The sequence below is a fragment of the Syngnathus floridae genome, chromosome 7 (assembly GCF_059516105.1).
Source record: "Syngnathus floridae isolate MCC-2025c chromosome 7, RoL_Sflo_1.0, whole genome shotgun sequence".
Classification (NCBI taxonomy): Eukaryota; Metazoa; Chordata; class Actinopteri; order Syngnathiformes; family Syngnathidae; genus Syngnathus; species Syngnathus floridae.
In genome coordinates, this window is record NC_142419.1 from 15,218,615 (window position 1) to 15,246,252 (window position 27,638).

At 45.9% G+C, this 27,638-nt stretch overlaps 4 protein-coding genes and 1 long non-coding RNA gene across 14 annotated transcripts in view; 3 read left to right on the top strand and 2 right to left on the bottom strand.

The window, feature by feature from the left end:
• Window positions 1–2: 2 nt before the first annotated feature.
• LOC148395501 (uncharacterized) lies at window positions 3–5,358 on the bottom strand. 2 transcript variants are annotated; one of them, XR_015859341.1, is made up of 4 exons: window positions 3,459–5,358; window positions 3,022–3,386; window positions 2,725–2,933; window positions 3–96 (listed from the first exon to the last, which is right to left on the bottom strand). It is a non-coding gene; the product is annotated as an uncharacterized LOC148395501 (long non-coding RNA). The 2 variants fall into 2 exon arrangements; XR_015859340.1 differs by lacking the exon at window positions 3–96 and having other exon boundaries at window positions 1,817–2,933; window positions 3,459–5,350.
• Window positions 1,861–4,970, top strand: LOC148395502 (uncharacterized). Its single transcript, XM_088380238.1, has 5 exons — window positions 1,861–1,942; window positions 3,046–3,304; window positions 3,374–3,407; window positions 3,474–3,663; window positions 3,743–4,970. The coding sequence occupies exons 1-5, from the start codon at window positions 1,897–1,899 to the stop codon at window positions 4,102–4,104; spliced, it is 891 nt and encodes a 296-aa protein (XP_088236364.1). The 5' UTR covers window positions 1,861–1,896; the 3' UTR covers window positions 4,105–4,970.
• LOC148395503 (cytochrome P450 2F3-like) lies at window positions 5,016–8,669 on the top strand. Its single transcript, XM_088380220.1, has 9 exons — window positions 5,016–5,286; window positions 5,454–5,616; window positions 5,941–6,090; window positions 6,264–6,424; window positions 6,554–6,733; window positions 6,797–6,938; window positions 7,198–7,385; window positions 7,454–7,595; window positions 7,669–8,669. Exons 1-9 carry the CDS (start codon window positions 5,110–5,112, stop codon window positions 7,848–7,850), a joined length of 1,485 nt encoding a protein of 494 aa, XP_088236346.1. The 5' UTR covers window positions 5,016–5,109; the 3' UTR covers window positions 7,851–8,669.
• Window positions 6,770–27,638, bottom strand: part of LOC148395504 (cyclin-dependent kinase-like 1) — a 24,137-nt gene continuing 3,268 nt past the window's right edge. For 3 of the 9 annotated variants that reach the window (XR_015859332.1, XR_015859334.1, XR_015859333.1), the window contains 14 exons: window positions 27,242–27,350; window positions 18,413–18,460; window positions 15,756–15,846; window positions 11,058–11,172; window positions 10,578–10,755; window positions 10,385–10,506; window positions 9,924–9,996; window positions 9,596–9,686; window positions 9,044–9,244; window positions 8,901–8,983; window positions 8,772–8,828; window positions 8,477–8,632; window positions 7,084–8,372; window positions 6,770–6,963 (listed from right to left, as the gene is read on the bottom strand). Coding sequence is in view for 1 of the 9 variants with exons in the window: in XM_088380228.1 (XP_088236354.1) it covers window positions 8,277–8,372; window positions 8,477–8,632; window positions 8,772–8,828; window positions 8,901–8,983; window positions 9,044–9,244; window positions 9,596–9,686; window positions 9,924–9,996; window positions 10,385–10,506; window positions 10,578–10,745 (1,047 nt within the window). In the remaining 8 variants the exon portion in view is untranslated. Of the gene's footprint in view, window positions 8,373–8,476; window positions 8,646–8,771; window positions 8,829–8,900; window positions 8,984–9,043; window positions 9,245–9,595; window positions 9,687–9,923; window positions 9,997–10,384; window positions 10,507–10,577; window positions 10,756–11,057; window positions 11,173–15,755; window positions 15,847–18,412; window positions 18,461–27,241; window positions 27,351–27,638 lie in introns of all 9 variants that reach the window. The other 6 variants (XR_015859337.1, XR_015859339.1, XR_015859338.1 and 3 more) reach the window with 6 other exon arrangements.
• Window positions 12,818–19,767, top strand: tgfb1a (transforming growth factor, beta 1a). Its single transcript, XM_088380226.1, has 6 exons — window positions 12,818–14,030; window positions 17,594–17,878; window positions 17,953–18,187; window positions 18,264–18,414; window positions 18,550–18,660; window positions 18,735–19,767. The coding sequence occupies exons 1-6, from the start codon at window positions 13,700–13,702 to the stop codon at window positions 18,780–18,782; spliced, it is 1,161 nt and encodes a 386-aa protein (XP_088236352.1). The 5' UTR covers window positions 12,818–13,699; the 3' UTR covers window positions 18,783–19,767.

The window sequence follows — 27,638 nt, forward strand, 5'->3', positions numbered from 1 at the left end:
TCCTCCTCTTTCTTGTAGGACTCAAATTCCACAAGTCAGCTTCTTTGCACCCTCCTCCTCCTCCACTTTCGTCTTCCCTTTTTCTTTGGAGGATGCCTGCATTCATACATGTTGATACAAAAACTGCAAATAAAATGAAAATCATTTCCTCTTGGAAACCAATATAAATAAAACCCCAATTACAGTAAAGATGTCAAATCATTTTTATCCTATATTGAATTGGGTACACCCCAAAGTCAAGTCAAACTGATGAACATTGTTTTTTGGGAATAAAAAAAAAACAAGGACCTGCTCCACATCACCTACTTTAAGATGGTGCTGCACTTGACCATCCGCAGGTCACGTGACTTTCCCAAATAGGTGTGATGTTTGTTGTGTCTTTCCTTTGTGTATCTACCCGCCACCCCATCCCTTTTCGTTCCCACGCTGGGGGCCTGCAGGCTGGGGTCCCTTTAAGAATGGCTCCTTTAAAAGAGCCTCATTGTATTTACAACTTTTTCAATGGGCGCTCCAACAGCTCCCAGATAAGAGAAGTAGGGAGGGGGCGGGGGGCAAAAAGAGGGGTCTTCTGAGGCTTCCATGGCTTTTGGGGTTGTGTGTGTATGTGTGTGTGGGGGGGCATTCCTGATTGCAAGATTTACAGGGGATTTGGCGGCAAGGCTAAAGTGGATTAAGAGGTTTGAAAGCACATTGTTGCAGCAGTCAGGTTATCAGGCTTGGACACCCAAAACAAAACTGTTGCTTGCACACAGGAAACTTTGGGCACACAATTAAATCGAATTTCTACTTGTAGTCAAACACCCTGCCAGACCCCCACGCCAGCCCAGCCAAATAAACCTGCACATACGTCACAGGGGTCCTCTGAACATGTGACCAGAGAGAGCTATGAGGAATGAGTGACTCTAACGCCCTCTGGTGGTGATAAATATTCTTATCACTCGTTACTGCCACTGCCAATATTGCCTGCAAACAGTACAAATATAATAATTTAATTTAGTAAAAAATATATATTTTTACACATTCCATTGTTTTGTATATAATACACAACTATTTTCATGTCTGATTTTACTCACTGTATTTCACACAACTTTCCATTTCCACTTTTATTTGGGATGAGCGACGTTTTTGGGGGGAGGTGGGGTGTGTTTTTTCCCCCCTTTTTTTGTCCCTAATGTGTAGCCAGGGTGGAAACATCTGTTTGGTTTTACTGTCGTACATGTGTTCAGTTCAGCGAGTGAGATCTGCAATGAATAATGGCTACCGTCTTTAAAAAAAAGGGAAGAAAAATAGAGAGCACTTCTGCTTTTCATTATTCACACATAAAAACTGAAGATCATCTCCATATATTATTTTTACAAGCAGTGACAAGAGGGGGATAAAAAAACAGTGCACACACACATATATATATATATATATATATATATATATATATATATATATATATATATATATATATATATATATATATATATATATATATATATATATATATATATATATACATATATGCAAAGTATACACACACGCACATACATACATACATACACACACACACACATATATATATATATATATATATATATATATATATATATATATATATATATATATATATATATATATATATATATATATATATATATATATATATATATATATATATATATATATATATCCCCCTCCAGCTGTGGCCCTCTCGATAATCCCTGTTCTAATCTGGCGGCGGGTCGGCAGGATGATTCCGTTCCGAGCATCAGGAGTAAAAAGGAAGGGCCTAAATTGAGGGGATTATTTTCTCTCTCTCTCTCTCTCTCTCTCTCTCTCTCTCTCTCTCTCTCTCATCCTATTTTCCGGCATCCCAAATTCTAGCCTTCATTTGTGTACTTTGGAGCAGCCATGAACACAGTTGGCGGCGTTCACCGAGGCTACCTCAGGAAATACGGTAGGCTACTCAGCGAGCCCACAATCCTGCAGCCTCAGAGGCCGTAATTTAATATGTTAAATGTTATAGTTGAGTACATTCAGAGGCCACATGGGCTTTTTCTGTATCAGATTTTTTTAGCTGTGTGTTTTTGTTTGTTTCTGCCAAAAATGTGTCCTGCAGTGTTTTTCCATGCTAATGTTAGAAATCTTGGCTGGCATTTGAAAAAGCTCAGTGTCAATATGATGATAAAGTGCCTTTTGGTGACTTCAATGGAACAAGTATGAATTAGAAAAATGAAAAGCTGAGGTCTTATTATCAGCAGCCAAACATTTGCACTGTAAGTGTCTTCAAATCAATTCATGCTTCTTTCAGTCCATAAAACTTTTTTGATTGGATTTTAGCACAGCCTACACGTTGCTCTGCTAAGTGAAGTGCTGAGTCGGTAAATATTAGAAAATCTAAAAACTGTTAATATAGTTTTTATTATTAATAAGTTACACTCGTGCTGAATTTAATTCATTCTGTGATCGTGCGCATCATTAAAAAAATCGGATGACGTGATTCTGATTCATTTTTGTTCCACCCAGACTACTAATCTTATCATTCAGTCAGAATGAGAACATTGCAACCTAGAAGTTTGTAGACACAACAACAAACTCCCTTTTGTAAAAATGATCATCCACACATTTGACCTTTGTAAGTGACCCCAAAACATTAGTGTCTCTCATAAACTTGCACTACAAGGAAATAAATAATGAAGTGTATCCGAATACTTTTATCGACACGCTGTGAAGTCAAACCTTTGTGTCTCTCGCTCTTGGCCAAATCACGTTTAATCCTCCACGTAGAGAAGTAGAGCAGATCTTCATCATCATCATCATGGTTAGTACAGGATGAGCGGCAGACTGTGCTCTGATGTTGTCACGTGTGTCCTGGCCTGGAAATGGACAGTGTTGCGTAGTCAGAACGTTAGTCAGGCTTGAGGAATAGGTGAGGATGGAGAGCATCCCTGGAACAAAAAAAATGGAGAACCCAGACAATACCAATTACTTCTGTCATAATTTCTGGAGCCAAAAGATACAAATGAAGGCGCTCACAGTCTGTTCCGGTTCCTTGGTCAGGTGGCTTCATGTTCAAACAGTGGAAGGACAAGTACGTGGTTCTCAGCGTGGAGGGAAGCCTGCTGGTGTGCCGAGACGGCGAGTCCCCGCCCGACCAAGTGGTGGACCTGCAGAGCCACTGCGAGATGATCGTGGAGGGCCGCGAGATCTTGGACCTTCCTAGGCTACCGGCGGGGGGCCGCAGGGACTGCTGCTTCGCCCTCGTCCTTCAGCAGAGCAAGTTTCTGCTGATGCTCGCCGACAACCCGGACGACTGCGCGTGGGTCTCGCCGTGATATCCGACAGTCCGTTTTCCAAGCAGAAATGACTTTTTATATTTTCCTTCCAGTTTGTGGCTGAAGCTGATAAGAAAAGTGAGAGAGGTGAGCGTTTTTTTTTTTTCCCACGTTGCACTGACATATACTTTGACTAACCGTGTCCGTTTCCAGGGCGTCATGTCACCTGCCGGCCTGCAGAGGCAGCGCAGCATCGCCCGCTGCATCACCGACAGGGATCCTCTGCCCGACTCCAGCAGCGATAAGGACCCTGGCTCGCCTCGGCCCAGCGAGGCTAGCACGCCGCCGTCGACCCACGTCACAGAGAGAGGCGGCTCGCTGAGAGAGAGACGGCAGAGTCAAGGCCGGTTTTTGGATCTTTACAGAATCAGACATTTGTTTCAAAGATGGGTAGAATTATATTGATGTTTTTTTTCCATCAGTTAGTGGACCCCGGCGATCCCTGCGCAGCGTCTCGGTGGCCCCCCCTCACCGGGTGTCGGATTGCCTTCGCCACGGCAACAGCAGCGACGCCCGAGCAGTGCGGGCGGTGTGCCTGCTGATGGGCGGGGCGGCGGCCTCCTCGGCTCTGGGCTACCTCAACTCCTGCTCGCCGTCCTCGCCGTTAGCCGGCAGAGCGCCCGAGATGCTCCACGCAGGCTCAGGGGGCTTCTCGGAAATGCCGGCCGGGGGGTCGTTTCACGCCTGCGGCCAAGACGTGGACTCGGACACGCACTTCAACAGCTTTGACTTTGAAGGCGACTCCGACTTTGACGCATTTGATTGCGGGAGCTTTGCCTTTTGAAAGACGCTTGCGTTGGGCCAGCGCGTGAAAGCAGGGCTTCTCAAACAATTTGGGACTTTTTATCAAAGACCACTTTGTGATTTTAAAAGCTTCACAGGCGGCTTTGGAAATAATTGGCGACCATCTCAAAGTCTTCCCGCTTTCCTCCCCTGATCCTTTGGTGCTCTTTGAAATACAACAAAGTTTTGTTATCTTGCGTTTGGTTCCCCTTTACCACATTTTCTGGCGTTCTTCCGGGCTCTGCATGCCTACGCTCCTCAGGTAAATCATTCATGATCAATCCATTGTGTTTACCTCCATTTTATATTAAAAGCCGTCCAATACGAGTGTGTTGTTTTTCTGCAAACACACAACTTTAATTGCATACGTAATTGATTCTCATTAAAATGCATTGAAAAAAAATTTTTTTGATCCAATACTGCTGCTTTAATCCTTACATACTTTGATGCATTACGTAACAAAGTCCCATGCCCCATGTCGCAGTTCAGATTTGATTGAGTGAGACGATGATGATGGAAATAAGATCAAGCTCTTGTTCGCTCTAACGGCGGGTCAGGAAAAACACACAAAGGGTCAAGCCTCTTTGTGGCCTCACACACTGAAAATTATTTTCCACAATAAATGAGGCTTTAAAACCTAACTTTAGTGTTTACCACAGAAAATGTCAAGTCATTTTTTTCCCCACGCAAAAATATCTCCACCCCCTCAGAAAATATTACTCAACCCCCCAAAGAATTAATAAAACAAAAATGTTTTTTCGTAATAATGCATTTTTTTTAAATAAAAAAACAAAATTCCAACTGTCAATCGTTATAGCCTCAGATGAACATAAGGCTGTTATGAAATAAAAGTCGTGTTTTGGTCTATATTGATTGAGGTCAAACTTGTTTGTTCTGGCCGACGGAAAGGGAGCAAAGGTGCAAACGAAGTCACATAACCGACCTGACTGGTTCCTCCTGCATGTCCCAGATGAGAAATCTCCCGCCGTCTGAGTGAGCGTTCATCATGGATATTTCCGTGGCCTTTTTGCTTCTCGGGGTCCTGCTGGCTCTACTCTTGTTACTTGACAAGAAAAACAAGAGCGGCGAGAAGGGCGGTCTTCCTCCTGGCCCGCTTGCGTTGCCTCTCATAGGAAACCTGCCACAAATAGACAAACGCGTTCCTTTTAAAAGCCTCCTTAAGGTGAGACGCTTTGGCAACACCAAACTCAATTTGGAAAATACAGTAATCAATTAGCCTGATGCTAACAAACAATGCAAAACGCCATAAGCATGCAATGGCTATTTGAACACAAATGGTGGAGCAACACATGTAGACAGACGACATCATTGTCACTGGTCTTTTTCCAGCTGAGTGAAAAATACGGCCCAGTGATGACAGTGCACCTGGGCAGGCAGCGCGCGGTGGTCCTGGTGGGTTACGAGACCGTCAAAGAGGCGCTGGTGGATCAGGCCGACGACTTCACAGGCAGAATGCAGTTGCCCTTTCTCGTCAAAGCCACCAAGGGCTACGGTGAGGGCTGCACTATAGGATTAATTTTCATCCCATGTGAGAAATAGTCTCAAAATATGAAATGTTGCTTTAGTTAGCGCCATCTTGGTGCCAAGGACGATTGAGCTGAGGGGAGGAGGATTAAGTTATTGTATTGTCCGCTTGAAAAAGTGTTTTGCTGCCATCTTGTGGCAATTGTCAGCATTTACATGATTAATCATGATTAATGTAAACAAAAGATTTCTAAAGGGAAATAAATGCTTGACATAAGTAAAATGGTTTTACCTTAAAATGACCTGATAAAAAAAAAAAAAAATCCAATGGTTGTTTTTTTTCTTTTGTCAGGTTTGGGCATCTCAAACGGCGAGCGTTGGCGTCAGCTGCGCCGTTTCACCCTGACCACACTCCGAGATTTCGGAATGGGTCGCAAAGGAATGGAGGAGTGGATCCAAGAGGAGAGCCAACACATGAGGGCCCACATTGAGACTCAAAAAGGTACATTTGGAGCTCCACTCTGTGAAAATCTGACTGCGTGGTTCTCCATCTGGAATTACAAAAACAAATAAAAGCATTCCTTGCATACTTGTTTGCCTCTGATGATGTCATCAGCGTGTGAAATCCATGTTGTTGCATTTCCCTCAGAGTCTTATTTTATTTACCCTCTGCAGCTGCACCCTTTGACCCTTCATTCCTGCTGAGCTGCAGTGTGTCCAATGTGATTTGCTGCCTGGTGTTTGGCCAACGCTTCGACTACGAGGACGACGACTTCCTGCGGCTGTTGGCCATCATTTCGGAAATGGTGCAGTTTTTGGCCAGCCCTCGTGGGCAGGTGGGTGACACTGACACACCCCCTGGAAAAAAAAAAAACAGATTTATTTTAAAATCTCCCCCGAAAACTCGATATCAATTTTTTTCTTAATGTAATGTTTAGTATTTAAACGACCGTGTCCTTCCACAGATGTACAACGTTTTCCCATGGCTGACCGAGCACCTTCCCGGTCGACAGCACAAGGTATTTGGCCACATGGAGGTGATAAGATCTTTTATCAAGAAGAAGATCCAGCAGCACCAAGACTCCCTCGAGCCCTCCACGCCACCTCGAGACTACATCGACTGCTTCCTCAACCGCATCAAACAGGTCAGAAAGAACAGAAAGGACCGAATACAACAAAAGGGCTTCTGACTAAATTTATTCTCGCAGGAGAAGGACAACGAGTCCACGGAGTTCTTCTACGAGAACCTGGTGGCCACAGTCATGAATCTCTTCTTGGCGGGAACCGAAACCACGGGCTCCACCATGCGATATGCTCTCAGCGTGCTCATCAAAAATCCAGAAATACAAGGTTCAGGCTCCCGCAAAAATATGATCTGTGAAAAAAATTGGGATGCTTGTTGGTTCTTGAAGGAGTTTGACCTTTAATCCAAAAGACTGCTTTCTTTGATGACAAGTTTGAAATGACTTTTGAGGGTAACGAGAAGTTCTCTTACCTGTCATCATGATCTTGAGATTTTCTGGTGCGTCTAAAAATAGCGAGGAAAATGGACACAGATTAGACTGACACTAAAAATTGTGTTTGTTATTTTTCGGATTGTCCTGCACAGAGAAAATGCAGCAGGAGATCGACGCCATCATTGGCCGAGACCGCTGCGTCTACATGGAGGACAGGAAGTCCATGCCCTTCACGGACGCCGTCATCCACGAGGTGCAACGCTTTCTGGACATCGTCCCGTTCAGCTTGCCGCACTACACGCTGTGGGACGTCTCCTTCCGAGGTTACACCATTCCCAAGGTAGTTCTCGCCGCGCAGTCCACAATCCCCAAGTTGGGTTGATTGTTTGAATGTCGGGTGGTCAACAGAACACCATCATCGTGCCACTGTTGCACTCTGTGCTGAAAGACCAGACGCAGTGGGCCGAACCTCAGTCCTTCAATCCGCAACACTTCCTGGACCGCAACGGCAACTTTAAGAAGAACCCGGCGTTTATGCCCTTTTCAGCTGGTATGTGTGTGGTTCTAGGTGTCAGATTTTTTTTAAAAATGTTTTTAAAAGTTGTTACCACGTGTCTTTCCAGGAAAACGAGCTTGCGTAGGGGAGTCTCTGGCTCGCATGGAACTGTTCATCTTCCTGGTGTCCCTGCTGCAACATTTTAGCTTCTCCTGCCCGGGCGGTCCGGACAGCCTGGACCTGACCCCGGAGTACAGCAGCTTCGCCAACACACCGCGACGACACCAGATCATCGCCACGCCGCGCTGAGATCTACGCCGGCCGGGCGCATCCTTAACCAGCTGATAAGAGATATCGCTAGTCATCTTTATCACGATTGTCAAATTTGTTGGGTCCTCAGAGAAATCTTTCGTCATGATCCTGACGTGTGTAGACTTATTATAGGAATGCAAAATGAGTCTATTTTTAAGGAGGAAAGTTGGAATCTCACAAGTAATGACTTGGAAATGTTATGCTACAAACAAAATGGCAGCACACGAATGGAGCTGGACACTTAATTAGGTACGCCATCTATTGAGAAATCTTCTTTTATAAAGATGATAATGTTTACTTTGAAAACTATATATATATATATACTATATAACTATACAAATATTTTTCAAAACTACAGCTTGGTGTCGTAAGTGTTACCAGACCGAACCGCCACTCCCACACAAAATGTCTGCTGGTTATTGGCTAAATGTTGGGCAGGTGATATTTGTGCTTCGCGGGCTTCTTGACATCCGGCGCCGGCGACATGTTGCTGTTGGTTAACTGGGGCAAGTATTGAGCCTAGAAACACACAAAGAGAAATGAGCTCATCAGAAGTTGGATTTTGTTTTTTCCCCCGGACTGAAACATTTTGAGAAGCCTTGGTCGATTTCCGCGAGTCTCACTCCTGTCTGTCTGCGACGGGCGCCTTTGTCATGGCGTCTCGGGGGCCGTTGTTCGGCGTCGCGGGGCCAGCCGGCGCCGCCTTCCTCGTGGATGTAAGGTAGCGCCAGCAGTTCCTCGCACGACAGCCTGAGCGAGGGATCCATCACCACGCACGCCTACGCACAAAGACTAATAAATAGAACGGTACACGAATCGGTGTCAAGGAAGTATTGAAAGATTTGTCGGGCTCAGACAAAATTGTCCAAATGTGAGTGTGTGTGACCAGTCCGAGGAGTGTGGAAAATGTGGACATACCTTCATGACTTGAAGAGCCAGGGGTGAGGCGCCAGAGAATCGCTTTTCCAGAGTTTCCTATTCATAAGAAGAAGAATGATAACATCAGCGCGCTTTAAAACAAAGCTTCGCCGCAGACGTGACTCGTACCGTGGTGTCAGGTTCGGGAATACTGACTCCGCTGAAGAAAACGTTGGAGCGGAACACCTGCTGGTGTCGAGGGATGAGGTCCCCTGCGACCAAGGTCGTAAAGGTCATTTCGCGGCCTCACGTGCGGAATCTTAGCGGCGTACCGAGAGTTCTGCGGATGAGGTAGAGCTGGTCCACGTCGGACTTCCCCGGCCAGAGAGGATTCCCGCTCAGCAGCTCGGCGAAGACGCAGCCCACCGCCCACACGTCCACGGGGGGGCCGTACTGAGTGTCCCCCACCAGTAGCTCAGGGGCCCGGTACCAGCGGGTCGCCACGTAGTCCGTGTAGTCGTCCTCTGGGCCCGCTGAGCGCACAAGACCATGGAAGACACAAATTTCGTTTGTGAGGAATTTTTGGGATAGATGTGATCTTGGAAAAAAAGAATAGCGTGATTGGGAGGTCGTTTCCGAACGCCTTCTTTGACGGGCAACGTGAGCTTCTGTTCATGGTGAGCACTAAATAAGACAAGATTGTGGAGGGATTACAAGGCCTCCCGAGCGTGACAGCACATATGGAAACCCAACACGGGACGGCTCGCCGGGTCGCCGCTAATTGACTCGGGGCGAAGCATTGAAAGCGAGGAGGCGGTGCTGAATAAGTCATGAGGGTCGGTAAATGCACGCACACCGCGCACACAGACACGCAATGGACCCACTGAGAATGCGAGCGAAGCCAAAGTCGCACAACTTGATGACGCCGGCCTTGGTGATGAGGATGTTCTCGGGCTTGACGTCACGGTGGATGCACTGCAACACAAACACGAGGCACGGCTCACGTTAGCGCCGACACTCAACACCGCGCAACATACACACTTTTTATACATTCACTGGCCAATGACCTGAGCTGGGGTCACATGACTTGAGTAAGACTTAAATTGTGACGACTCCCATCTTTGCTAATAAGAAGTTAAATTAAATTGTGTCTGGGGGTGGTAGGGTAACAAAAAAAATCATAACGCATATCATAAGGTAGATTTGACTGACGTTGTGCTTGTGGCAGAAGTTGACGGCTTGTAGCGTCTGCCAGACGATGCTCTTCAGTTGGGCCTCAGGAACACTGTGAAAGGAGAGCACAAGGAATGTTGACGCCCAACTTTTATTCAGCATCGACGTGGAACAAAATTTTACTGATGCCTGATATGGAAATATTGATAGAGTCTATCCAATGCCGTTGTCATGGTAACCCTCAGCCCATCCCTACAAGCGGCTACGATTTCTGCCTCGTGGAGGAAAAAAAGGTCAGGCCGCCTAAAGCAGCAGACTGTTGGGTGACATCAGTTTACGTAAACGGGTTTCCGTGCACACTCCAGTGTAGGTTGCAAAGGATGAGACAACCAATGACCTTCATGACGTAGCGGCGGCCGGACTTTTGACTTTAAAGGCTTTCGGGCTGGGGCAAAATGATTTGAACTGAATCGTAAAAAAAAAATTTGCTCATTGCTCACCCTCGAGGGTGTTTTTCCAGCTCGTTGAGGACCGTCTGCTCGCAGAACTCAAAGACCAAGTGGAGGCGTCGCTTCCTGCGGAACACCTCCAGCAGGTTGACCAGGTTGATGTGTTTCAACTGCTGCAGGACAAGCAGAGGATGCGGCGTCAAGCAAGGCGGACTATGTAAGGTCAACCAGGTCATTCGCTCACCTTCAGCATGCGAATTTCCCTCAGCGCAATCTTCTTGATCATGGGATCGTCTTCGGATTCCACAAACTTCTTGATGGCCACAATTTGGTCGGTGTCTCTGTTTCTGCACTTGAACACCACGCCGTAAGAGCCTTCTCCGATTTTGGCCAGTTTCTCGTATTTCTCCATTGGGCAGTGACTGAGGGAGGAAAAGCGTGTTTAAAATGTTGGCATAATTGATCTCGGTGTATTGATAAGAGAGCAGAAAATTGAAATCTTGAAATTCCCTCCATACTGCAGTAAAACTATAGTAGCTCTCACTTCTTAAAATTGAAATATTGTTTGTCATTTAATGCCTGTTTTGGAAACTAACAATATTACATGATGTTGGTTCCCTTGTCAATTTTTTTAATTTTTTTAGTTAAGGACTTTTCATGGATTGCAATAACAGACACATAAAATGGCCAATATAGATCGGATAAGGTTTAAATGTGCACTCACCATGGACGGACGACTCAGCGGTGAGATGATCGCGGCTGTCACTATCTGCACCGTCCGCTTCTCGACGTCCTTCAGACACTTGAATAAGTTTTCTTCGCCTCCGTCAATGCAGACACTAAAAAAAAAAAAGTGACAAACAGACAGCGTTTGGAGAGGGGGGGTGCTTCCTAGAAACAACGCAGAATGCGCGACAAGAGGCGTAACCATGTCGTTGTTTGCGTGGTAACCATGGAGACAGACGGCAGACTGACGGAGCTTCGAAAACATTGTTTTGCGAGAATTAGTCGCTGTTGCTGTTTGTTTTTAGTGTGAAATACGACTCGTTATGAAAACAAATAAATTTTTTTAATTTTGAACACGGGGTTATTAAAAAAACTGCAGAATATGTGAGCAAATCCAGAAATGGAGGACAATTTAGACAACACATTTTGAACATAACATTAATTATCTGTTTTGACTTTTTTTTTTTTGTTAACTATCATTTAATTTGATCCGTCCAGCTCCTTATACCAGAGAAACATAAACGACTCGTGCTAAATCCGGCACAGCAAAACAGGATGCGCTAACCCGAAACTTTTCTTCCACTAGGGGGCAGCATATGACCACACACGTACACAAAAACATTACAAAAACAACAGATTAAATCTAACAAGTATATAGCCTGCACATAAATAATATATGTGTTAAACCAACATATAATATTATTATTATTAAACCAACATATTTATTATTTTAATATTTTTAATGAGAAGAACAGAACATTTCAGCAATTTTCCACATTTGAATTATACCTAACAATATTATATCGTTATATGAATATTATTTTTAAAACTTCTATCATCACACATGGTTTCGATGGGACGGACAGGCAGTTATTTGTTTACTGGCACGCATCATCTGTTGACTCAGTGGAAATGTTGTGTCTGGTCTTTGTCTTTCAGTTTGTGTTACAGTGGTTGTTTTAGGGGATTTTGTCTCGCCTGCCTCGCCGCTAAAGATCCCCTTTCAGTGTCGGCCTCCGATGAATGGCTCATTCTTCAACAGTGGCGAGATGACAAGTGACACTCATGGGAAAAGGAAGCTAGCCCAGACCGGCCTTGCCTCCACAAAGTGCCACATCAAACAGTGGCGGAGGCCCAGGCGGTCACAGCATGTCCTTCAAAGTCGATTGAGTTGCTCTGCTTCCGTGATGAATCACTTCATGAAATGCTCACTGGTTACTTTTATGGGTCATTTACAACTCAAATGGATAAAAGTGGCTTGTTTTCTCGACTTGTAGGCGGAAAACCTACGTCAAAGTCAAAACCAGTAGAAGAAGATGAAGCGGTATCATCGCTCCGGAAAGCTGCAGCTCTTACATCGGGGCCTTTAAGCTCTCCGGCCTGGCAGACGTTGAACTTTCACAGGCATGGGCTAAATGTGGTGGTCAGTCGCTGTGACGCCGGCGCTGTGCACAGCTTGTTGACCTGTCAGTCATGAGGCTGACCCACAGACAAACCTGGTGTGGGCAGCCCATGCCAACGCTAATGCCAAGCATTCATTAAAAAGTTCTCTGTGCGCTAGAAGGCAGCAGACAGCAGAGCAGATGTTTCACGCTGCAACAGTTAGCCTCATTTCCTGGGCGGAGAGCTCTGCCCTCGATTAGACGAGGAACCAGAAAAGGCTTCGAGAGTAAGAGGAGGCGGAGGGTGGGGTGAAAAGTTAGCTGAGCTAAGATCCTACAAATCACTTTGTCACAGGCAAGTTGTGACAGAGGCAGAAAGTTGTTACCCCCCCCCTTTTCGTAAAAAAGAGGCGTGTAGAGGGAGCCGTGTCACGGGGAGGCGGAGATGCAACAAAACGGAGGTGAAAGCCAAACGCATGGATAGACGGAGGACACGCACGGACACCCCCCCATACCCCCAGTGGTGCTGCTGAGTCTGGAAGAGAAGGTGTGTCAAAGTTCGGGGAACGAGCATTTTTTTCAGCCACTGCCGCGGAGGATGTACGTGAAGCTGCGGCCAGGTCACATGTTTGTTGCTCAAAAAAGGGAGAAGCTCCGTGGTGACCTCCATGCCAGCTTGTGAGTGACTTTTAAAACAAAGCAGCTCGTCCGAGCGGCCATTTCTGGGCTCCCTATTTCGGTCATCAGAGTCCCTGGGTTGTGTTGAAGAGCAGAGGAAGTGGTGTTTTTTTGGGGTTTTTTTTTTTTTGCTTGGCTGAGTGTTTTTGAAAAGAACATGTGAAGAGAAACTGCCTGGCGAGCCCGACGACACTAAAACACATGGAGGGAGGGTGGCCGTCCGCAAGGAGAAGGTCCGAGTAGAGGTTACGTGCGGAGGTTATCCAAATATTGGAGTCTGCTTGTGGGTGAGTGCGAGGCTTTTGACAGCTCACGCGTCATTGTGCTACCAGCGGCCTTGCTGAGTCAGGGGCTTCCAGCAGCCCGCCCTTCAGAAGACCCAAATGTTAGGAGCCATTCACAGTCCAGAACCTCCGAGACTCTCCACACTGCTTTAATTGTTCTCCCCCCCCTTGAGGGTAAACACCTTGCGTCAGCCGCCCCGTTCCACCTGTGAATCACTTCATCCGAGGTCTCCAGGCCCGCCGGGAGGGAAGCGCGGAGGCGGGACTCGGCCGAGGCACATCTCCAGCGGCGCGCCATGAAGCTGGCCCTCCTGATCGCGGTGGCCGTCTACACGGTGGCCCGAGGGAGCAGCATGTCCACGTGCAAGACTCTGGATTTGGAGATGGTGAAGAAGAAGCGCATCGAGGCCATCAGGAGTCAGATCCTCAGCAAGCTGCGTCTACCCAAGGAGCCCGAGGAGGACCAGGAGGGGGACGAGGAGGAGATCCCCTCCACGCTGATGTCACTCTACAACAGCACCAAGGAGATGCTGAGGGAGCAGCAGGCCCAGGGCCAGACCAACATCTCCACGGAGCAAGAGGAGGAGGAGTACTTTGCCAAGGTGCTGCACAAGTTTAACATGACCAGTGAGTACAACCTTCCTCTTGGTCTTCATCGAAGACGACTGACGGACAAATGTTTTGGGACGAGGGATTCGCTTGGCTAAAGTTTCCGAATGACTTGAAATTCGAATTAGCTTCAACCACATGACTTTACAAGTTGACCATTTATCTCCAAATTTACTTTTGCACCTTGTTTTGCTTCTAAAAGAAAATTTGCTCTATATAGTGCCCTCTAAAATATCTCACTTAATCAGGACATAAATTTGATTTAAAACTGTCCATTTTAAATTATTTTGTGCTTGCGTAATGAAGAATTGAGTTCTTGCCTCATCCTGCCAGATAACAATATTTTTTTTTAACTCCACACACGTGCCGAGGGAAGTTACAAATATTGTCTTATCAATGTTCAAAAATGTGCTCAAACGATTCCAAGTATCATCATGGAGCATCTGGTCGAATATTCGCATTTCAACGCAAGCACCTCATGTGAGATGGCGACGATTCAAGCGCAATTTGGCCCATAAAGGATCTTCTGATCTCCACCCAACATGATGACACGCTCGACATGTTAGCACCACCAAGCATCTGGCCTCGCAATCTTTGACCATAAACACATCTTCCTTTGTTTGTATGCGTCATGGCGCGTCCACTTTTGCCTCCCTTCTCCACCACTTCAAACGACAACCTCCATCCAGAAGGAAAACAAAGGCGCTTTTAAAAAATGAGCTTTTTTTTTTTTCTTCGCAAGGGCTCGAATGGAAAAGAGCAGAGTGGGGAAATGAAGACATGACGTGCACTCTTTCACCCGGCTTCATTCCCCCTTTCATTTTCTCCTGAGGGATTTTGGGTTTCCTGTAACTCGAGCGTCAGGTTCTCCCTCGCATATCCCGTCACTTGCTCTCCATCACGGCTTTTTATGGACTCTTTCCATGATTGTCATTCACCAAAGACGTTTTGTAATTGGCGAGGAAAGAATGTACAGATAACTACTACTTGACTTCTCGGCCCTCAACCTTCCGGGTCACTCCTCCTCCTCGCTGGGCTTCCTGAGCGGGCTATCAGCGCGCTCGCACGTTGGCGAGCGTGACGGGTTAGCTTGGCAGGAAGGAAGGCGGGCTGATGGCCGCAGAGATCTCAAGGGTGACTCAGGTCCGGTGCCCGTGGAGAGCGGAATGCCAGAGAACAAGCCTCGGCCCGGCTTCCTTTTCAAACAAACCCTTTTGGTTCTCGTTGGCTCGCGCTTGGCCCCGGTCAGCCGCATGAGAGGACGTGAGGGGGAATATTCTGTAATTGTTAAAAAAAAAAAAAAAAAAAAAAACACGGGCGTGGGACACCAGCTAACGTCTCTCTGTTCTTTTCATCAACTCTCCCTTTTTTTCAATTTTTTTTTTTTTTTTTTACTGTATGACTAACACTTTCCACACACCATTCTCAGGGATGCGAATTTCAGGATGTAATCGTTTTAGTTTGTGTTTCAACACGGGGAGGGCGTGGGACTCAGATCAAGTCGGATTTAGCAAAACGTCCACTTTGTCTTGTTTTTTATGAGACTACACAAATAAGGATTTTCTAAATCTAGTATTTTATCAAGCCAAGCAAATTCATGATTCTGCAAGTTGTGGTGTGAAAATGAATCAAGAAGCGACAGGACTGAAAAACAAGGAAGCTGGCAGAAATGAAAACAAAACGCGACCTACCCAAAATGCAAAAGATAATTACGGCAGCCATTACTTTAATTTGAGAACTCACCTCTTGCTCGCGGCGTAGACTAAGTCCGCTTTCATTCCATCTCCAGGATGTTTTCAACGGCCCTTTCTTTTTTTTTTAGTTCAGGGTTCTTCTGTAAAAAAAAAAAAATATATATATTATCCTTCTAGTCCTAGTCAGAAGATACATCTTGTGCAGTTGTTACTAAGTTCATTAAACATTGTTTTTATTAGATTACAAAAACAGTGTAGGTATTAATGCATTTAAAAAAGGTTTGTTTGCGCCGTAGTGGGCGTGAACACAAGGAAAATGCAAAAAATGAAATTTTTTTTGGGCATCGATATCATACTATGTGATGTCTGGGAGTGAATAGGGGAGCAGGGGGTGAGGTGATGGGTGAGGGTGGAGCCGCCTGCTGGAATCTATTTCTTTCCACTGGTAATTACAGAGCTGCATGCCTGCCTGTCACAACAGCTGTTCCCCGGCTTACCTGCGGATCAGTGCTCACAACCTCCCTCCCCAAGCACCTGTGTGCATGTGTGTGCATGTGTTTGTTAGTTTTGTTTTTTTTTGTAAGTAAGCGAGAGTAGTGCACGACAAGTCATGTGACGGGAGAAGTTCAATCTCAGGTCTGATTTGTTAATTAAAAAGTAGAAGTGAAGACCGGACCGCAGTCCTCTGAGTCGAAGTGACTTCACTTCCTGTTTCACTTCACTTCTCTAACCCTTGGCACATTTATCTCACTTGACTCAATTATCGCTCGCTTTCTCCTCTGGCAAGGGCGGCGCCTGCCAAAATGTCATCTGGTTTCCCCTCACGAGCCGTCGGTTTCTTTCGGGCCTTCTGGACTGTTCGTGTCAGAGCGCCAGTGCAAATTCTGGTAAAAAGTCTTGCACAAGACGTGGACCTGCGATTGTGGTACGGCTCCGATCCAAGTCCGGAAAGTATGCGTGAAACGAGGAGAGGAGAGAATCATAGCTTTGGCATTTGCAAGCAAAATAGAGGATTCGGGGCGCGGGCCAAGACCAAGCAGCATCGATAAACATTCCAACCCCCCGCCCCCGTTCCCACCCACCTTTGCAACCCTCCTTTACTTCACTACTAATCCCACATACATTCGTCTTCTTCTGCCTTCCAGAGTCACCCATTTCTGCTTAGTTTCATCCTTTCAAATCTATGGCGGGGGTGTCCAACTTTTTTTCCACTGAGGGCAACATGCACAAAAATTGGCAAAAGAGGGAGGCGCACAATTCAAGATGATGTAGGTCATCACTGGTAAAATTAAAAAAAATAATAATAATAATCTTAGCATTTATTTATTTATTATTAAATAATCTTAGAATTTTCCCAGCCAAATTTTGTTTACATGAAATTGAAAGGGGCGGGCCTAAGGTTGTTGGCCAATTAAAAAAAAACATATAGGTGACTGCAAATGACCCACGGGCCACATTTTGGACACCCCTGATTTATTGTATGGTTCTGTATTCCGTCGGCCTCTGAGGGGAAGCAGGGAGGAATGGGGGTCACCCTCCCACCCCCAAAAGAAGTATGAAAACAAAACCCTCTTTCTTTACGCTCAACATTGTGTAATCGATTCATATTTGGCTGCCATTCCGCTCGGCGAGCGTGCGCTTATTCAATTTTGCTAATGTGTGTGCGCAGCTGGGAAAGACATTGGCGATGAAAAACAGTTACGTTATGTAATGCGCACATTTCAACCCTTCAGTGAACATCAGAAGGTAAACACATGAATCTTCGATCACGACGGGGCAGATGAACAGAACCGTGTTACTTGAACCCGTTGTTACTGGACTTCACGTCGATCGGGGATCGTACACTGTAATTAAAGGGACCGTTTTTTTTCCTTCTCAATCCGTCAGAACGTAACTACACAGAGAGCACCAAGAACTCCAAAAACGTCTCGCTATCGTTCAACATCTCGGATATTCGGAAAAGCGTTGGAGACGGTCGCCTGCTGACCACGGCCGAGCTGCGGATGCTCATCAAGCAGCCCACCATACTCACTGAGGAACGAGTGGAGCTGTACCGTGGCGTGGGCCCGGCGGCCCGATACCTGGGGTCCCGCTTCATCACCAACCAGTTGAGGGACAAGTGGCTCTCGTTTGATGTCACCGAGACTTTACAGTACTGGCTCCAAGGCAAAGGTCAGTTTGGGACATGGCTTGACTCGATTGGCCAATTTTAGGGCAAATTTAGATCTGAACGTTTGTCTCGGCAGAGGACAAGCAGGGATTCGAACTTCGTCTCTTCTGCGAATGCAGCCAGACGAGCCCCGACGCCACTTTTAGCTTTTCCATCTCGGGGATCGACGGCGACCGAAGCGACATCGGAATGTTAAAGCAGATGACCCAGCAGCCGCCCTTCATCTTGACCATGTCTATCCCACAAAGCGTCAGCGGCCATCTTAGCTCGCGGAAAAGACGCTCGACGGACACGCGAGACACCTGCTCGGCGTAAGTTGTCCTACAGAGTTTTAAAAAAAAAAAAGTTGCGAAATCAAATCTTACAATAAGCGTTTGTTTCTAATAGTCAGACAGAAACTTGCTGCGTGAGGAGCCTCTACATCGACTTCAGGAAAGACTTGGGCTGGAAGTGGATCCACCGGCCGACCGGTTACCACGCCAACTACTGCATGGGATCCTGCACCTACATCTGGAACGCTGAGAATAAATACTCACAGGTAGGAAGCCACGGCAGAAGCTGTTCCCTCGTGATTGCTCATCTCTCTGCGAATGAAAAAATCGGCAATTAGAGACGTTTTTCAAAAAAATTTCGGCCGAACGGCGCTGTAGAAATCAATTTCGCTTGCCATCAGATTCTGGCCCTGTACAAGCACCACAACCCGGGAGCGTCGGCCCAGCCGTGCTGCGTCCCCCAGGCGCTGGAGCCCCTTCCGATTCTCTACTACGTCGGCAGGCAGCACAAGGTCAATCGGCGCGACGCTTTTTAACGTACCACAACACCCTAGCGTTGTTCTTAACGGGTTCTTTTGGATTTTAGGTGGAGCAGCTTTCTAACATGATTGTCAAGTCCTGCAAGTGTAGCTAAAAAATGGCAAGACTTGGAAATGACACAGAAGAAGCTCACTTTGGGAACACTGATGGTGAAAAGGAGATACGAGCAGGAGCTCCGGTGGAAGTCAGCCATGTTGGAATCGCAGCGTGATTCGCCTTCCATTGATGTCATTACTGTGTATACTTTTTTTTTTTAATTTATTTTGGGACGGACAAGTGTCACGTGGGCCACGCGGATGGGACGAGAGATGTTTGCCACCGAGGTCATGTAGCTGGAGGCATGGAAAACAGCTGCTGTTGTTCTTGGGGTTTTCCCGTTGCGGCAGGTGTGTTTACAAAGGACAGCAGGCACGGACGGCGCACGAGGGATGAGAGAAACTCCCTCCGACTGATTTTGACTTTGCTTTTCCGTCTGTTTAAAGTCTTTTCTGATATCTTTGGTCGCTTTCTATGAATGAATGTCAGCTTATACAAATGAAGCTTTTTCCGTGCGGTCACAAATAGACTTAAGTTGACGCCGTAGTTTCTATTACTGGCTTGTCTTTTATCTGAAATTTCTTTTTTTTTTTTTGCACTATAGTCATCCCTCCCTTTACTAGACTAATTGTGAAAATTGTGACCCCAAAAATTCAACTGTAAATACACCGCAACCTATCAATAACAAAACACCCGAATTCATTAAAATAAATGCCTTACAGAGGATTTTTTTTTTTAAATTGCACTGAAAATGTTCAGCGCCTCGTCAAGCAATAACGAGACCTCCCAAGTTGCGATGTATCACGTATTTCCTTTGACTCTATTACTATTTTTTTATTAGTCAGGGCTTTAGCGCCATCTAAAGGCACTTAAGGGCGTTACAGAAAGAGCACAAAAATGTGCCTTTCGGAAATCCAAGGACGGGGTTTAGGTTCCACATAAAAACAACAAAGAGGTATTTTAGGAATTAAGCAAAAACATGCTGCATATTTCAAGATTTTGTAAATATACAAAAAGAAATAAACACTGATTTTACAAGTGTACTTGTGTATGTGTTGCGCAACATTGTTGTTTTTTTTACTCGCTGTGCATTTGGATTTCCGAAAGTGTTTCGACCGTCGCTGCGGTGAACCCGGTTAATGCTAACATTCCTAGATATGCAACGCTATTCTTGGCACCAAATCTTTGGACGCACGCCACGGCAAAAATTTTAAACGTGTGTGCACCTCATTCCTAATGGGGCCCCACCTATGCGTCTAAAATGGGTGAGGATTACCGGCAGCCCATGAGGCGGGATTGGGAATGACGAGCGCAGGTCCGGACCCGTTGGTACGGCCCAGACTTTAGGGGCTGTGACTACATGGAAAATGAAACATGGGTGAAAAAAAAACAAACACTGAACCCGCTGACATTAATACCCCCCCCCCCGGAACTTCCATAATTTGGCTAACAAGGTAACGACGATCTGTGCCGTCTTGTTTAAAAACGAGCTGGAGTTAGCCAGAATTCTTCAGGAGCGGGCCAACTCTTTTGAGGACGATAAACAAATTCCAACTAAACAAGACGAGGTATGTTGCCAGCTTTTAACTGTTACCCCCCGAGGTACATGATGTTCTGTGGTGCCTTGGCAGGGTAGATGTAATTGGAATGTTACAAGGACAAGAAGGCATCATTAACAAACCACAACAAGCACAACAAGCAGTTTTTTTTTTTGGAGGCGGGGCTTAAGGGGGGGAACGACAACATTGAAATTGTACTCCCATGTGATGACTAAGCGTGGCAACGTGAAGAGGCTCATGTAAATCTGTCACGGTGTAAATGGAAAGCTCCCGGAGGGCAAGCGAACACAAGTGGGCTCATCCTCGAAGGCATCGCTCATTTCTCAGAAGCCGTTTCCTGGCTTTTGATGAGGGGTGGCTGAAAAACTGCTGACAACTAGCCTGCCCCGCGCATATGGAGAACATCAGGGGGGGACACTTAAATCTCAAGTGTTTCCACGTAATCCGAGTCAAGCAGGTGTTGTGTCACCACTGGTGATTCGACGTGATGAACGAGTGAGTTTAGCCGGGATGCCCAAGCGAAGCGGCGTCGAGTCACTCCCGCTCGCGTGCAACCTTAGAAACACACTTTGAAGTCTTGCTGCATACAGCTGCTTGCCCGTGGCTATTGATGCTACAGGTGGCTAACAAAAAAAAAAAAAAAAAAACACGCGGTATCATTCCTGAATGCTTTGAGCTTGCTTCAAAACAACACGATAATAATTCACTCGGCCACTCAATTCCCAGATGGTCAGGAGAAGACTTTGACAGAGAATTGCCAAACAATGTGTTGCTAATATTATGGCAGGTGCGTGTATTATTTTTTTTTTTTAGCTTTAGTTTATTGTCATTACTGTGATTGATGTAGCTCACACCTGCAGTTTACCTCTATCGGGGGGTCTCATCGCATTTCTATCCTTTTGAGTTTTCTCGCAAACGTCTGTGGCCCAAAGAGCTTGGCAGCTCTTTGAAGGCACCGTTGGGAGTTTTGAAGCGTGGCAGCCGATGGGGGCAGAGAACTCCAATGAGGGTGAGATGGAACCCAAAGACCACACACGGATGCGCCCTGGAGACGCTTCGCATACGGGCTTAATGTTCCTGTCCGAGGATTTAGTTTGCCTTCATCATTATTGTCGGTGTAAAAACACAAGAAGGAGAAACTCTTCAAAGAGAGAGACGTACAAAGGGAAAGTATGCCTGAGTGCTTCTAAAACAAACTCCTCTGACTCACTCGGGGTGAGAGAGAAATGTTCGCTAAAAAAGGGAAGGTACCAATTACATCTGGATCTTCACATCCTCCGCTCTCAGAGGGCTCAAAGTGGGATCCGACTGAAGCCGTCCTCGGATGAGACTCGAAGTGATTGATGATGATATATGGACACGAGTCTGGACTTGGTAGCGGGCCTACCGGTAACCGGGGCAACGGGCAAAACAATACAAAGAGAGAAGCATCTTTAAGACTTTAAGGACCGCATATCTGGAACAAATCCTCAACGAGTGACAGGTCCACTGTAGATCTTTGGTTGGAGATCATTGATCTTCTTTTTTTTATCTTAACCTGCATGTGTAGATAGACAAAGATCATCAAAGACTTCCTTGACACCGATACTACTTTGATTTGGTGCCATCTTGTGGGGATCTTAAGGTATTTCACAAAGAGCACAGAAAAAAACACCAAGAGCAGAGTTTTGGAGCAAGTTGATGGTAGGTTCCAGGGAATAAAACTAATAAGCAAAACAAGACTCGGCAGGGGTTTACTTCAACCCCCCCCCACCCTCTCCTTCCTGCTAGCTTTGAATTCCCAAATCGACACCACATTCCTCCTTCCACTACACTTTGAAGCTGCATGTGCGTTTCTCCATGTTTAAATCCACCACCCCAAATTTTGCAACAAGCGGTGGGGATTCGGGACCCCCTGTTCCCCACCCTACCAGAGAAAGGGCGGAGGGGGGGGGGCGTCACTATGAGTCATCAGCGCCATAATCCCAGGACGCGTTCTCCTCCGAGGTCGCGCATCAAGAGGTTCAGACGGGGAGGGGGAGTCGGTTAATTATAGAGGGTGGGGGTGTCAGGGTGTTGTCGTGGGCGTTGGAGGTCAAAGTACACGCAATGAGTCATCCTTCGACGCCCACTTCCTGTGATCGGGACGCCACGAGGGAAAATGAAGTTATTCCTCTTGGCGCAATTCCATTGCGGTCTAGATTAAAGTCGATGGTCATTTTCGAATCCAACAAATTCCGACTTAACGTTCGCTTCATAGGTGCACAACGGAATGACTCAAAATGCTACGTTAGCGCGACATTTCGCAAAGGCTGAATTTAGCATCACGCTAAATCCGGCCGGACGGATAACGGATGGATGAACTAAATCCGTTCTTGACCTTCATGAGTTAATCAATCATTCAAAATCAAACGTGTTCTTGTTCCAACATGAGCGATTTAGGGCAGCCGTCATAAACTTCAGATTTGGTGGTCGGCGCTGTGTATTTAGCTCATGACTGGCCTGGCCGCTCTTTGTGTTTTTAGAAGCCAAATGCGTCCCTGGAGACCAAAGCCTCGCCCATCCCCACTTTAAATCAAACATCTCTCTAAACGATGCGGTCAAGTTAATTCAAGATGATGTTTGGCGCAAGCCCGCCATTTGGCAGCCATCTTGGTATTACCGCCGGGCAGCACTTTGGCGCTCGTTGTCTAAATAAACAAAGGGGGGGAGTGGCCACAGTTGAGTTTACACATCCAAAAGTGGTCATCTGATGAAAACGATTCGACTTCATCTCCCGCAGATGTGAGAAGTCACCCAAATTCTTCATGACAAAAGACATGACCAAAAGACCTCAACAACAAACAGCTCATCTTTCCCACACGCTCGACGAGACGAGCAGAGGAAACAATCACGTCGCATCTGATGAACACGTGTTCTACTCGTCTACCTGCTCTCTCATCTCCATTGCTGGCCACCCAAGTGCACAGGATGTGATCTAAGACAGCGCTGGAAGGAATCAAACTGACTGAAGATTAAGAAGAAAGAAAAAAAAAAAAAGAGAAGCATCTTTTAGGAGCGTCTGGGAAGCACCCAAAGCTCTATTAGTAGTTAATACTAACTGACAGGAAAGTCCAACAGTAACACAACAGGAAGAGGAAACCCCCCCGCCTCCAACACACACATACACACACGCACACAGCGCCACCACATCCTGGATGGCTTGTCAGTGTGAAACTGGATATTTACAGTAGCTGCATTTGTTGCTTACAGCTGGCATACAAAACAAAACGATAACGGTTTTGCCATGCTTAACGAGCCATGTCACACATCAGTTGCCATGACAACATATTTTGGAAGCATTAGCGCTGATGTCAATTAGGGAACTTGGACTTTGGGGTGCCAGTCCGAGCTCAAGACTCACCTAAGTCTCAGCTAAACTATGGGGAAAAAAAATAAAAGTAATTTATAGACCCAAAAGAATACAACCGAGTAGTCTTGTGGAGCCACACACTCTGACTCATCGTGACACTAGTGGTCCTCTCTGTGGGAAAGCTCAGACCATGCGTGCAATGCTCAAGGCCGCCTCGAGTAAAACAAACGCGCTACGACAACACGGCGTGAGAAAAGGTCGACCGCAAGGGCAGATGAAAGATCGGCGGTGGCCCCGCCGCAAGGGCAAGCGCCACCGTCGCTTTGAAGGGTAATCCCGAGGGATTCCCGCTCTAACCGGTTGCCCGTCTGGCACTTTGGTACGACTATTTGGTGTGGTGGCAAACAAACACCCAAGCGGCCTGTCTGACTCCAAGTGAGCTGTTTTGACAACCCCTCGCAAAAAAACGCGGCTCCTTGGTGACGGATGCAAGAGTGTGAATTTAATTGGATGGGGAAAAAATACAAGCTTCTTCTCATGTATGTTCTATTCTCATACATAGTTGCTTGAGTTTCTCATTTCCTGTTTGCATCAGATGATGCGTTCCTCGCGTGCACATGAAAAGCTCGCGATGGCAACGAGACGGAGACGACGAGCGGCACGAGGTCTGTGAGAATGTGACTGGCCGGGAAGGAAGCGAGGGGGCGAGAAAAAAAAAATCCTGGGAGATGACATAGGCACACTAAAAAGTAAAATAAAAAGGCTTGGAAATATAAAGTGGTTGATTATGCTAATAACCACAAGCGCGGGCTTGGAACTGATCTCATTTGGCAGGATTGTTTTCCATCGTAATTTAATTTATAAGGAATCTGGGCCGCTTTCACTTCCCTGGGCAATTACTTTTTATTTGCTTTAATTATCTGCCATTTTCTACCTTTCGTTATAACAAGGCCACTCTGTGACAGAGGTGACTGACTCACCCCCCCCCCCCCCCCCCGCGTGTGTGTGTTTATTTTAGAACCTAATATTTTTGTAAACTTGAATAAAATGTAGTCCCGGTACTTTTCTTGACTCCATACGTAGCATGACTTTAATTTTTTTTTTTAATAATAACCGTATTATTTGCTGTACTGTTTAAAAAAACTATATATTAAAATTGGTCATCTACTTTTATCACCTCCTCCATCTTTAATTAGCCATTTTATTACTTACAACATGTGCCCATAAAAATTGGAGCGAAATAAAATTATGCTTTCTTTAACTGGCTTTAAAAAACAGATTTAAATGTGGAAAGATTATGAAAAAAAAGGGCAGCAGCAGACTTCTCGGGGCAGGTAATGTGCCACATTTCTTTTTCCTCTTACATGAAATTTCCGTGCTCTGCGCCCCCCCCCCCCCCCGTCGGCTCAGCATGCAATGTGTCACCTCAGGATGTTGATTTACTGATCAACAGGAGGTTGGCTGCATGGATTCATTTATGACTCAAAGGGGGACCTAAAAAATGCAGACTTCTGCAGGAACCCAACGTCTGCGATAGAGGAGGAAATAGCACACGGGGAAGACGATAAACCCTCTTCCTAATTTATGTTAAATTTAGTTTCTAAAGTCCTGCCCACTGGACGGGGAAAAAAAAAAAAACACATGGTTTACATTTCAAAGCTGAAGCTCTCACTGGTGACCTACTTGATCAGACGAGACTCAACAATAATACCCGACATAATTAAAATGTTAGCTGGCTATTCGGTTTATTATTTGGTAGTCATGGCGGTGAGATGGGATTTCCAGAAAAATTACTAATGAACTGCTCCTGAGTCAACATGAGTGTCTAGAACACTACAAAGGAAATGACACATTTCCCAAATTGTGAAAATATTAATCGCAAAACTTTAAGATCTAGTTTGCCAAATCGGAAAACTTCCGCGGTTTATACAAGTGCCGCATATTTTGAATGTTTCAGCGAGAACGTCAAAAAACAAGACGGGTAACACACGCAAGTGTTGATAACGGCTGTTTTTAAGATTGCAAAACCGGCGATAAGATAAGTCGGGATCGCTAAAGTATGTAAACTTTGGGGAGATTCATCTTATCTTTCAGCTCAGAAGAGGAAGCCGCTGAAAAATCGCCCCGGGGGATTGAAGAGAAAACACGATTGGGCTGCGGTCTTAAATAGCGCCGAGCTCCGCGTCAGGCCTATGTAACATATACCGCCTTCCATCCTTTAGGCCTCATCCTTCGCTGGCCGGTGGCCAAGGAATGTCACTCACATTCCGGCGACCTTCGTCTGTCTCCGTGTTCGCTGGCTCGCTTTATGTTTGTTTAACTTTTTCAGGACCCCCCAGAGGCTCCGTGCTGGAGAGGAGAGCGATCTTCCTCCTCTACTAACCCGGTTTGCCAAATTCCCTCCTACGGCGTCTCTCCCACTCACCGTCTGCGTTTACTCTTGCCTCGGGCGGGCGCTCACGTCAGCTCCCGTCCCACCTTCGTCTATTTATATATACACGCGAGTAAAATAGACAGGAGCCCCGTTATGCTGTCTTAAGTGGTGGGAAGTAACCAATACGGCGGTGCCTTGACTTTTTAGTATAATTTGTCCCGTGACCAAGCATGAAACTCAATTTACCGGTTTGTAAAATCAATTTTTCCTCTTGAAATGTAGAAATCACAAAACCTTAATTTACTGGGAAAGAAAATAGTATCTAGTCCTCTCGGGACATCCCAGTCGCCAAAGTCTGATAATGTAGTTCCAGAAATGGCCACAGATAAGGGCAATTTGTCAGTGCGCCAGTAAGAGGCGCTGTGACGTCATCGAGAAAAAAACTTGGGCCTAACCTTAACCTCTTTTACAGAGACAGTACTGCACATACTTAGGTCTTTTTTAAATATTTATTATATTTATATAAATATTTAGTTTGTACTTAGGTTCAGAGTGAGAGTACTTTTGCCACCTCTGGTTATATGACTCGGCAGGAGACACGAGTCATCGCTTTTCTAGCTTAGGGGAAAGTTAGTGAACTCACACGGCGGGGTTAGTGAGTGATCACTGGGGGGTCACCGTGGAGTGACTCACCTGGCTGCCGGGCCTCTTACTCTCGACTGCGGGATTTGCTTTGTGAGTCAGAGCAAGGAGAGTCGACTGGGCCCTACTCGTCTACGTCACAGTAATTTATGAAACTTTTCATGGGCTCCTCGTTAACGAAGTAAGCCACAAACTTTTAAATCAAAAGTGGCCTTTTTCTTCCCGGGGCGCCACTCTCATTAGTCTGTCCAGTGGAGCTCTGGCGTGGAAAAGCGAGACTCTCTGCTTCAGCTTGTGTTATGTTTTTGGCAAACGACTTATTTTAAGGCGACAGTGTGTGCCTGTGTAAACAACATTAAGGATTTTGGCCTTTCTGGTGAGATTTCAGGATGAACATACAATACTTACTTGAACTTAATTTGACCTTCTCTGTCGGTGGAAACAAGGCTTTTCAGTCTAGAGAATGTCCAAGTAGTTTTGTGCTGAATTAAATTCACCTGTAAAGGCTTGAAGGGAATTTTAGCTTCATCCTGACATTTCACCCAAAAGCCCGATACCCCCTGACCTTTAGTAAATAGTGTACGTGTGCCTGCATTTGTGTGGCTGCGCACCTGCGCTTTGTTTGTCTTCTTCACTTTGACATCTGCGGAGGCCGGAGGTCACCTGCTGTGCCCAGATGGCAGGAAACATCTCGAGCAACATCCTCACGACTGGAGGCACCTGGAAGAAGACCAAAAAAATGTGTGAAGAAGTACTTTTGGTTGTTGTTCTCAGGCTTGTTCTTTTATAATACTGAATGTGTCATTTCACAGCACTTCAAGCCACATATTCCCTCGTAATTAATAATGTTAGTAAATGGTATGCTTAGAACTTTTCTAGAACATTTTAAATGGTTGACTCTGAGCATATATCACATACAGGATACTCTGTTTAGTTCAGTGATTCCTAACCACTGTTTTATGATCCAATTACACGTAATTGGTGGGACAGTTGTGATTTATTGAATAA

Bases quoted from the DNA above. Each gene is read 5' to 3' on its own strand.
- LOC148395503 (XM_088380220.1), top strand. From the start codon at position 5,110: ATGGATATTTCCGTGGCCTTTTTGCTTCTCGGGGTCCTGCTGGCTCTA. The intron at 6,734-6,796 runs GTCAGAAAGAAC...TTATTCTCGCAG, and splicing joins TCCTCAACCGCATCAAACAG to GAGAAGGACAACGAGTCCAC. The intron at 7,596-7,668 runs GTATGTGTGTGG...GTGTCTTTCCAG, and splicing joins GTTTATGCCCTTTTCAGCTG to GAAAACGAGCTTGCGTAGGG.
- tgfb1a (XM_088380226.1), top strand. From the start codon at position 13,700: ATGAAGCTGGCCCTCCTGATCGCGGTGGCCGTCTACACGGTGGCCCGA. The intron at 18,188-18,263 runs GTAAGTTGTCCT...TGTTTCTAATAG, and splicing joins ACGCGAGACACCTGCTCGGC to TCAGACAGAAACTTGCTGCG. The intron at 18,661-18,734 runs GTCAATCGGCGC...TTTGGATTTTAG, and splicing joins ACGTCGGCAGGCAGCACAAG to GTGGAGCAGCTTTCTAACAT.
- LOC148395502 (XM_088380238.1), top strand. From the start codon at position 1,897: ATGAACACAGTTGGCGGCGTTCACCGAGGCTACCTCAGGAAATACG. The intron at 3,305-3,373 runs GTGGGTCTCGCC...TTTTCCTTCCAG, and splicing joins GACAACCCGGACGACTGCGC to TTTGTGGCTGAAGCTGATAA. The intron at 3,408-3,473 runs GTGAGCGTTTTT...GTCCGTTTCCAG, and splicing joins TGATAAGAAAAGTGAGAGAG to GGCGTCATGTCACCTGCCGG.